The sequence below is a fragment of the Atta colombica genome, unplaced genomic scaffold (genome assembly GCF_001594045.1).
Source record: "Atta colombica isolate Treedump-2 unplaced genomic scaffold, Acol1.0 scaffold38, whole genome shotgun sequence".
NCBI lineage: Eukaryota > Metazoa > Arthropoda > Insecta > Hymenoptera > Formicidae > Atta > Atta colombica.
The window spans coordinates 907,752-919,318 of NW_017259490.1; the positions used below are offsets into that span (position 1 = coordinate 907,752).

Genomic DNA, 11,567 nt, shown 5'->3' on the forward strand with positions numbered 1-11,567 from the left:
TACGAATCTATTACTAAAATCATACTTTTATCGTCTTATGAATTATTGCTGGCTTGAATGTTGAAAATATTTTTCGGTCATGAGATTTCATGCTACTTTATGTATAAGAAGAAGAACGTATATACAAAAATAATAGCGTATTTTGCATACTTTAATGAGTAGCTAAAATATATACCAAAAAATTAAATCTGTTAATTAAATAAACTGATTAGACAAGCCGGCGCTACTCGTTCTTCGTAAAATCAAATATTCTCATAAAAATGTACATTAAGAAAAAAAATGCTTACAATTATTATATTGTAATTTAACTATAATTTATAGTAATTATCAGTGCCAGCTTATATTTTTAGAATCGTAAAAATTTATAATTATTATTAGATACAAACATTACAGCAATAACTAATCAGTTAATAGTTCTGTTTTTGTAACTATAATTATGATTAACTAATAACTATCTTATAATAAAATTATAAAAATAGAACTCCTAAATATAATTATTTTATTTTGCAATTATAGTCACAAATACAAAACATTCGTCTCTCAGCGTATGTTTAAATAAACCGTGATACGCATAATCGCACAAACTAATTTTCGTTCTCTTCATAAGATCATCATATGACTATGCAGAGACATTGATCCAACAGAATTAAACTTTTCAAAGAATTATTGTTATCAAAATAAATGAAACCATTTAATACAATATTCAGTTATGAATATACAGTTATGAAAATACAGTTATGAAAAATAAAATATTTACAAAATCTGTCAATTTACTCTAATATTCTACACGCTTATTCATGGCAGGAACCTGCATATCACTGCATCAAGTGATCATCGTACGGTAGGGTTCATAGAGAGTAAATGAGAGAGAAAAATAAAAAGAGAAAGAAAGAGAGAGAGATGCTAAAGAACATTACATTCAAGATACACTCGATTGCATATTAGCCTATTAGTAATAGAATCGGTAGTAGGGATTGACGTGGTGTCACGAAATTATCATTGAGTGAGGGAAGCGAGTGGCGTTTCATGTACTCGGAACAACGATGAGCAGTCACGCCGGTCGTGGAGCAGCGGCGGGCAAAGGCGATTAGGGAGCAGCAAGAAGAGACGTCGTAGCCAAATCGAACAGCAGTAGCGTTAAGGCAGTCTGAGAGAATGGCTCGCGGCGCAACACGCTGGAGCGTTCTGCTAGGCTCGCTGGCCTTCGTGCTGGCCCTAATCGCGCCCTTTACCGTAGCTTTATCCAAAAGGGATCTGTACCAACACATAGGATCGGATTCCAACGTCCTCGAAACCGATAACAATGGAATGCTGCTATCCGCTGAAGCTATCCTCAAAACGCCCATCGTTTTTTACGACAAAATCTACAACTCGATATTCGTGAGTATTAATAGTGAATTTATTCTCAGAGTATCGGATACTCGTATTAAGCATTAAGATATGAATTAGCATTAAGATAGTTAAGACAGTTATTCCAATTTCAAAATATATTTCTCATTCAATACGGATTTATATCAAGTCTATATTGAACTAAATTTTTATCGCTGCACAGATCTATATTCTGTTAATGAATGAGAATTTTAGAATTGTAATTACAATTTACATTGAGATAAATATATATATAATTGATTTTAATTATCTAATCTTAACCAAAGCGTGCAAAAGTATACACAAATGATTTAAAAATAACATGGCATGTGTTATCACGTATACATCAAGTGGAATTGTATATAGTGGAATTGTGGAATAATTTTTATTTCAAAAAATAAATTAAAACACAACTTGAAAAGAAAGTTCTTTCTCATTATTATATCATAATTGTGATATGTAATTATGTAAACACCGTTTTTAATTTTAAAATTATGTTATAATGTAATCTTTTTGTGATTGTATTTTGTCTTATCAATAACTTAAAATTTCTTACAATCCAAACAATTTAAAATTTTTTAAGACAGAAACCGAAATGAAAAAAAAATATTTATAAATTGTTATAATTTCGATTAAAACTCAACAATTTTGAGAGACATTTTGCTATTTGTTTTTTTTTTATTATTTACGATGAATGCTTTGAAAAGCATTTTTTATTATTAGACGCGAATCCGCTATTTTTATATTTATACGCTTGTAAACTGATCGTCGGCGAAAAACATCAGTCCGAAAAAATTCGCAAATATTCTTGATAACCTATTGCAAATCTGTCCTCTCGCAATATTTTTACAATTATTGAGATATTTACCACTAAGATGTTGTCAATGTGATGTAACGTGATAGTCAATCAAACTTCATGGCAATATTGTATAAATACTTTTATTCTATTCTTACCTTGCATTAGTTTCTCCTCTTTGCCGTTAAATATCTAAAAAAACATAATGACATGGTCCTAAAACATAAAATAGATACAATAAAAATTTAGTACATCATTATACGATTATAATTTTTTTATATTAAACGGAATATACATAATTAAGTAAATGTAGAATGGTATTTATCTCAAGTAGCTTCATCAAAATGATTTAAGGAGAAAATGTTTTTCTGTAATTATTATACCATAATTATATAATGAGTAAACACACTAAAATATGTCAAATTCATAATGTCAAATTATATCCAATTTTTTTAAAATTTCTATAGATTGTTACTATTTCTATTCAATATATCGTTATCAAAAACAATGGAGTTAAATGATTTTCAAGAAAATTTATTATAAATTTAATTCAAATTTAATTTATTATTTACTAAGTTCACACATACGTCAATGTTTCTCCTTCGAAATTAATATAGAAATAGATTTATTTACATTTTGTTACATAGAAGTTAAAATAACAAAATGTCTGTGTTGTTTTTGACTCAAAGGATTGGAGTACCATTACTTCATTGATATAAAACAAAATGCGTTGTCATCCGATTTTTAATCAATGTTCTAAAACAATTATTAAAACTATATTTTTCATTAACTGGATTTATATTGAGCTTATATTTAAATAAATTTTGACTAGAGCACAAAAAGTCTATGTTCTTGTTTTTTTTGCTAATGAGAATACTAGTGAACATTATATCCTTATAATTACAATAATGTTTTTAAACATTTCAATATATAACTTCAAATTAAATGTATTGTAACTTAAAACTATACTACAGTTAAAACTAGAAAGTAAAATTTTGTCGCCGGATTAGTTATCTTATCTTTTAGTTTCAATAATAAGAAACTCTCTGATTAGGACAAATTTGAGCAGAGAAAAAAATTTATCCAATTCATCAACTTTGTTAATATGAACGATAACGGTGACGCACTCCACCGTAAGTCTGTCTATCCTCTCTTCGCAGAACGACGAAAAGTTATAAAATTTGTTCAGACATGTTACAGATTAGGAAACTTAGCGCAGTCACCGCGTGTGACGAACTTCAATTTATGGTCCGGTCTAGAAAAAGTTCCGAGACGGCGAGACGAGCGGCTAGGCGGCGACGTGCAATTCCTCGGTTAATATCAATTTATCGCGCGGTAGACAACGACGAAGCCGTGCGCGCATTCGGTCATTCTCTCAATTCGGCTCGCGGTCTAATCCGGCCGACATCTTCTGGCATGACACGAATTCATTGCGCTCGCGATGGCGAACGAACGACTCTCTGGGCGGCACAATCGCGCTTAATTGCGACGGACGCGCCGCGCTGCTCGTCGCGTACAATTTACGAGGGTCCGTTAATTCGTATGAATGAACAAGCTAGAGCGGCGCGAACCGGAAGACGATGCAACGCGCATCCAGAGTCCGAGCCGATAAGATTCCGGTAGTGTTTACACATCGAAAGTTCGGTCGTAAAAGAAAACGTACCTCAAGGAAAGTGCATGTTGTAGAAACACAAGAGCATGACTGCCAATCATCTCTCTGTGGTTTTAATTACCTTGAAGTATATTACAAAGAAATTCAAAATAAGAGACATATGTATATATTTATTTTTTTAAATAATTCGTTTAAATAATGTTTTTCATAATTAAAAAATTATGACAGGCTTTCTCAAAATATATTTTTGTATCGAAAGAATATTGCTAAAAAAATCTTAAAATATATAAGAAGTATTTTACATAAAGTTTTATGGGGCTAGAAAATAAGCATCATATACAAATTATATTTATAATTTAGACATTTTATGATTATATATTTATTCGTAATTGAATTTTTTATACGTTTACACTTTGTAAATATTGTAAGTGAAGTGCATTTTTTTAAACCGTTCACTCATTGGCAAATATATGTCAAGAAATAACTTTTGAAATCACTCTCTTTCTTTTTTCGAGCAATTCTGTAGCATGTCCAAAGGATGTCAAAAATTGTAGAAAGATAATTTCGTTTTTTCGGTTATCCACGAGAACAATATTTAAGTTTCAGTACACACTTGACTCATCGCACAAACACCGATACAACGATTAGACAAACATAGAAACCGCTGCGATTAGAAAAATCCGCAGGACATTGCATGATTTCACTTTTCTGCGAATTGTTGTATTAGTACAAAGGTGACGGCATGAATGAACGTTAATTATGTCCGACTAGTCGTGTGCAGATTAATACGAAGGATTCATCTCTCCAAAGTGATTTATTGCGAATCAAGGTGCATGAGCTCATACGTGGAAGTGTTTATGCATTACGCCTCCACAGGGAGCAAACTCGTATTATCAACATTTTCTCAAATGTTTTCCTTCTACTGAAACTGTAGCTTTAATTAATAGCATGAAGAATTATCTTTAACAAACTCTGATTAATCTATGTACTAAAAGATTATATATGTGTTGTAAATAATATGATCATTTATTATTGAATTCTATTAAATTGTATTAATACACTGAAAAAAAATTAAATTTTAATAAATACGATAGCCAAATAAGACCTAATTTATTTTATTTTTTAAATTAAATCTATTTATTTATTTATGAAGATAGTGAAATAAATTAAGTGAGAGAGAGAGAGAGAGAGAGAGAGAGAGAGAGAATCCAATTTTTATTTCACTCACAAAAAATATATCTTCTATATAAAATATTTGTAAATAAATGAAAAAGAATTTTTTAACTCAATTATTGGACCTCTTATTATGAATATAATAAAACCCAAATTAAAAATAAATTTTAAAAAATTAAAATGAAATTAAATTGAATGATTTTAAGAGCACTTATATAATTATAATTTAAAACTTTTTTTAATTCTTATTTTCATAAATTTTTTGTACTAATTGTATATCTGCCATTTGTGACAAGATCACACACACAATTATACACAATTTTATGATACCCTATATTTTCAAGCAAAACTACGCGCGATAGAAGCCATCAAATACCAATACTGAAATTCACTTTCAAATTGGTGTGACTTTCGCAGCCGCGTCGTTACCAAAATGCCGCATTGAAACCATGATCCGCTGTGATCCGTTCCATTCATTGAGGTTCGTCAATAATTCAAGCGTCCGGAATCATCGTGGCGTTATTGATGACGTGCGTATATACGCTTCGCTTAGGGATGCGCGTCGAGTCAAATCACACGCAGAAACTCGGCCGGCCAGTCAGCCGGATGAGCTTAAAGTATAATGACGAATAATTGTGAGAGACTAGGCGGATTAAGAGCTTAGAATGGGAGATTCGATTTTGCAGGTATTGGAATAATACGTGCACGGTAATCGTGTATTCTCCTATGCTGGTGCAATACGTGTATATCAAATGCGTAGTATGGTATTGCATAGTTACAGACTTCATCTTTTGCGTGGCAAAGAATGAGCAGAATATAAAGCTTTTCATTAATTCAAAAAATAGTTCTTCTATTCTTTTTATCTTTTTAATTTTATGAAAATAAAAGTCGCAAATACAAATAAGAATATATAAAAATAATTTTCAACTAGAATTAAATGTTAAATTAAATGTTATTATATATTGATAAAAATATATATATTTTAAAAGGATTTGTAGGCATTGTATTATGTTTACTGTTACCATTAAAAAAAAACGCTGCCTTAAAAAAAACGTTATGATATACCTATAATAAATGTTATAATAATAATGTATCTAGAAGTTTATTTATTTAATATATTTGTCATCAAGGATATACATATTGGCATATATTAACTGAGACTTTCCATTTACGGAAAAACATTTTAATATAAAATGGAATTATTTCATATTAAAATGGACAATAAAATATTTATATGTATATACATATATTCGGTAGTAAAAAGAAATCCATTATTTTTCCATTCAATTTCATGCAAAAATAATGGATTTCTTTTTACTACATCTAATATATATATATAATTATACTTATAACATTAAATTACATAATATGTAATATGTAGATATATTTATTTGCATGTCATAATATGCCTCATCAATGACTGACAAGCTGTATAAATAGAAAGTTTAGTTATTGACCGTCATAATGGTATATAGTAAACAATTATACAATATAATGCATATAATGCATATAATATAATGCATATAATAAGTAAGAAATAAAAATTATATAGTTAATATCTAACAGAAACAAGAAAAATATATAAATATTAACTATACTCTTCTATTTTGCTAATGCAAGTAAATATACATGTAAGTTTATGTGGCAGTGTTGATTACAGAATTAAGTCGCATTAACATTGCGAGACTGCGGTTATGTAAATACTCGCGACAATCTTGATAAAGTTAATCTTGACAATTTTTCACACTATTTAAGTTGCACGAAGAAAATCTAAACTAATGCATTTTCTGCATACAAGAAATCGCATGTTTCGCTATAAACAAATATGTCTCGAAGAAATAACGCTATTTGATTCTCCGTAAAAATAACACACTAAAAATATATCTTACGGCATTCTTTACCTTTGCATTAACGTAAAATTCAGTGGAAGATTGTATCTTTTCCTGCGCTCAATTAAATATTCACATCAAGATAGAGAATGATACGACAGCCAACTTATGGTGCTATGCAATTAGCCTTGGCGTTTTCCCACATTATTTAGCGGAGACTTAGTGGGAGGAATTGCGAAATTCCACTCGCGATTCTTCCAAATCATTCCTTCTGTCGTTGACTTAGTCATCGTCGACAAAGTTCAATTAGTCTCGACACGAAATTCTCAATTAATTTCATTACAGCTTCTTCCGTTTCACCGAGTTTCCTTTCTGAACTTCCGATTACGACATATCTCGTCATAACCTTGAAATCATCCATCAGCAATGGAAATTCGCTGTTTGCTATTTTAAAGAGGGAATTGTTGTTTCATTTTTCTTGCAAACATATTTTAGTTTTTGCTCGCTTTCCTCAATCATCGTGCTCGTTTCCCTAATCAGACAAACATTATCATAGGCATGTAATTTGTTGGAAATGTTGAAGAAAGCGAATGTGCAATGTAAAACTAGATAAGTGGAGCTTAGGCATGCAAAGACTTTCGCATGTGCAAAGGCGATTGACAATAAACTAATGGAAGAAATTTTATTTCCTGCATTGCAACAGAAATTACATAAGGTTCAAAACATTTTTGAAATTTGAGTATTTTCAATAATTAAAAATTAACTAAGTAACAGTCGATGTTTTATTATTATTATGCCATTCTATATAAAAATGCTAAGTATTTTTCTCAATTAATATAAAGAAGGATCTCTTTAAGAAGAAATTATTTCTATCAGTTATATTTCTATTAGTTATTGTATGTAATAAATCTGTTTATCATACACGCAATTTTTTGAATAAAGATTTAGAAAATTTAAGAAACTATAAGCTTTTTTAAAATCGTGTTTATCTTACAAAATAACAATAATTGTTTCAAGTGTTTAAAAAATTAATAATATCTCATAATTTATGTCATCATAATAGTACCTAATTAAAATAATTCAAAATATATTTATAGTTATATTTATAGTTATTAAAAAGGATTTGCGCATTATGTAACTCAAAATTGATATCCAACAAACGTTTCCTCGGTCAATTTTTATACCGTTATTATGCGGACTCAGATCAGTGACAAATCGCGATTGACACAGATGTATATCGCGACGTATCCGCAAACGCGAAGATACGATGATCTACTTAGAGGACCTTCCTACACGACAATCATCTCCATTTCGTCGGTTATCGTCGACGATTCACAGTCATCAAAATGATTGTGGCCGATTGCGCGATTGCGTTAGCGCGTGCGGCATGCGTTACCGAAACCGCCGTCTCTCCTGTCATCTCACTGACTCGCGGCTGCCACCACGTTATGACGATTGCACATATACCGAGTCTACTCTAATGCCGCGATTATCATAAGAATTCGACGTAATCGTTTCTTTATTATTATTGGGATCCAAAGCAAAATTGTTTGGACTACAATCCATACGATTGGTACTATAAAATTCTAAAGTGTAGATGAAAAGACTTTGAACTTTCTTTTATTAATCATCGTAAAGAGATTCATTTGTATTCTGCATTTCAAAGACACTTTAGACTTTAAAATTTAGGTATAGTTGAGGATTAAATACTGTATAAAAATAAAAACACTTCAATAATCTTAAAAAAATTATAAATAGCTTAAAGATTAGAAATTGATTGTAATTAAAACATGAATCATTAAAGTCACTAAAAATTATTACAGTCATTAATTCTAACTTAATTTTTATTAATTAGCTAAAGTTTATTCTTACAAAATATGAATGCATATGTACTACACATTCCAGAATTGATTGCGAAATAATTTTTGACAGAAAGAAAACACATCGAGTAATTTCTCTCAAAAGTTTCCTTGAATATTGAAATTCCTTGAATATTGAAAATTGGTCGATACAATAGTCGAGCTCAAATTATTTCCAATACCGTGCTTGGTTTGTCAAGCATTAGAATCGTTATCGATGATATCAGGAAGAGAGTTGGCAGTTAGCATGGTTTCCTCCTGTTACTTCCAGGCGATACTATTTTCACCGTTCCACCGCGATTACATGTGTGTACGTGTGTGTCATCGGCTCGGCTCTGACCTATGACCTCGATGATAGCCTCGGCAGTGATAGCGCGTCGAACTTTCCCACTAGTTGACTTACGCGAATGTCAAAACGTCTGAGAACGTAAACGAGCTTCGGCAAGACTATCAATACTGGCTTGACATTCTTAAGCATCGATTATTGAATGCCTCGATGACCGATACTGATTCGGTTCATAAACTCTCATACGTATAACAGGATGAATAATATCGATTAAGTATTGAAAATTGGAAGATTTCTGCTTATTTAAGCTGAATTGCAATTATACTGCCGTAAAAAAATTAACATTTTCCGATACATTTTATAATTCAATACAAAAAAATGTTTTTTAATTTATAGTAAATTTTGTTACATAAATTAAAAAAAATATTAAACCTATTTTAATATCTTCTTAAATATATTCTTAATATCAATAAATATAATACAATATTTTAAATTTTTCGATTTAATAAATACAATTTGTTTTCATTAAAAAGTTACATTATAACTATTAAAGTATTAAATTAGAAAGTTCAGTTTATATTTTCAATAAGTTGAAATAAGTTGAATACCTTGTCTATTCAACAAAATTATGAAATAAATTTAATGCCAGAATAGTGTCACAATAGAGATTATTACTTTGTCGCCCTAATTCGTGTCAATTCACTTGAACCGGGTCGCTCGTTAACGATGTGCGACTTGAACGTTAAATTTGACGCGGCGCCCATAATATTAACCTCACGTGAAAACAATATAGGTCATCGGATGTTTCAGCTTGGACTTTAAGTGGCGTATAAGAATGAACATCGATAAAAAAATGTGGGAGCGAATCACGTCATTGAACAAGAATCGAGAAATTCATATTTCATATATCATATTTATGGAAAAAATGAATAGATAACTTTCATTTTTCTGTTTTAGAAACATATTTTGCTTTTAAAAAAATTTCATTATTCATATATAAATTTAAAATTACTTTTAATAAACAACTTGTCCTACAAAAAGTCACGAAATAGTATATAATTAAAATATACTCTATAATTTTAGATCTTATAGCTCTTAAGAATGGTTGTATAATATATTGCTTTCTTAATTTCAACATTAGATAATACTGAACTGCTAACAGCAAACAGTGTGAGAACCATGTCAATCACTTTCTCCCAGTGTAATATTTCAAGCGGTTGCACCGTTCTTTTGAGAAGTTTTAAATTTGTCTCTTTAATGACGAAGAGTTCTTTTTTCTTGCGTAGGAACAGCTGCGGCTTGAAAAGCGCATCTCATCAAACGTATGTGTGCACACGCACTTCATTTTAGCCAATTGACAAAATAAGACAGCCCTAGCAAGATAACATGACTGTTGGCTGCTCCTTTTCGCTTTGAATATTATATTTAAAAATAATAAGAAATAGTTGGAATTCTATCTTTTCCTATATAATCCATATATAATTAATATCCATATATAATTTCCATATATATTAATAATTTTAATAATTAATTAATAATTTTTCTCAAAAATTAAAGAGTCTTGTAATATAAAAATGGCAAATGAAAAATATCTTATAAATAATTAATATACTTAATGATAAAATAATGATTTGCTGAAGTATCTAACAATTTAACTAGATACAGATTTAAAAATAATTTTGTTAGTCCATCAAAATAATTATGTAGGATGCTCAAGTGCGATAAGTAATATTGCAAAAAGTTTTGACAGTTTTATAAGCTTTAATGCTTTATCAGCTTGAATGTCCTATAATTATTTTCATCCAAAATTATTTTCAGATTTATAGTTCAATTTTTACACAGTGAAACCCTTCATTTTTTCTCTTTATAGATTTTCAAGAATGCAATTTACTAAGAATAAGATTAGGAACAGTTAGAACAAACTTGTTAAGAACAAACTTAATCTGAAAAAAAATGTATAAATTTCTTCTAACGAAATTTTTTAAATTTATAATTATATTCATTATCATAATTAAAGAATAAAAGATTCATTACTATTACACAGATTCATTACACTTATATATAGTATTCTAATTTTTTCATAATATGTATTAATCGTCAAAGTTTTTGACATCTTTTGTTCCAAATTTGCTTAAAATTTTTTTAAATAACTATTAACATCTCGCAGACATCGCTCTCACTCTTGACCGCTTTATAGGACATGCTCTTGATGAAATGATTGCGATTCCTTCGCGAGTTTACGCGAACGCGACATCGTTCTCGCGCCGGCGTTATAACGAGCATGCGTTGGGTGAATGACTCCTCGACGACAGGCGCTTGTTCATTAACGTGCATGCGTGTCTATTGCGAGACTCGCGGAGACTGACGACGTGGGGCAAATCCCCCTCCTAACAACGTTATTGTCGGATTTCACTAGCAGCACGTGCCAACGATTTACCTGCTGACCCGCTGACGCCGTCCAACCTTCCGCAATGCACGCTTTACGGAATTGGATTTACTGTCATGTTCTAATAGATAAGCATGTCTTCGGCGACGGCGAATTATTGTCGAAAGATCTTAATATTATCGAATCAATGCACTCCACGATCAAAATTTGCATTATAAAAAAAACTGCATTTTGTTAGTGATTATATATATATATATA

The 11,567-nt window shown here is 30.3% G+C and overlaps 1 protein-coding gene across 4 annotated transcripts in view; it reads left to right on the forward strand.

Moving 5' to 3' along the window:
- Positions 1–1,058: 1,058 nt before the first annotated feature.
- LOC108691029 (nidogen-2) overlaps positions 1,059–11,567 on the forward strand; it is a 23,871-nt gene continuing 13,362 nt past the window's right edge. For all 4 annotated transcript variants that reach the window (XM_018198645.1, XM_018198646.1, XM_018198647.1 and 1 more), the window contains exon 1: positions 1,059–1,380. In XM_018198645.1, the coding sequence (XP_018054134.1) occupies positions 1,156–1,380 (225 nt within the window). In that variant the 5' untranslated portion in view covers positions 1,059–1,155. The remainder of the gene's footprint in view (positions 1,381–11,567) is intronic.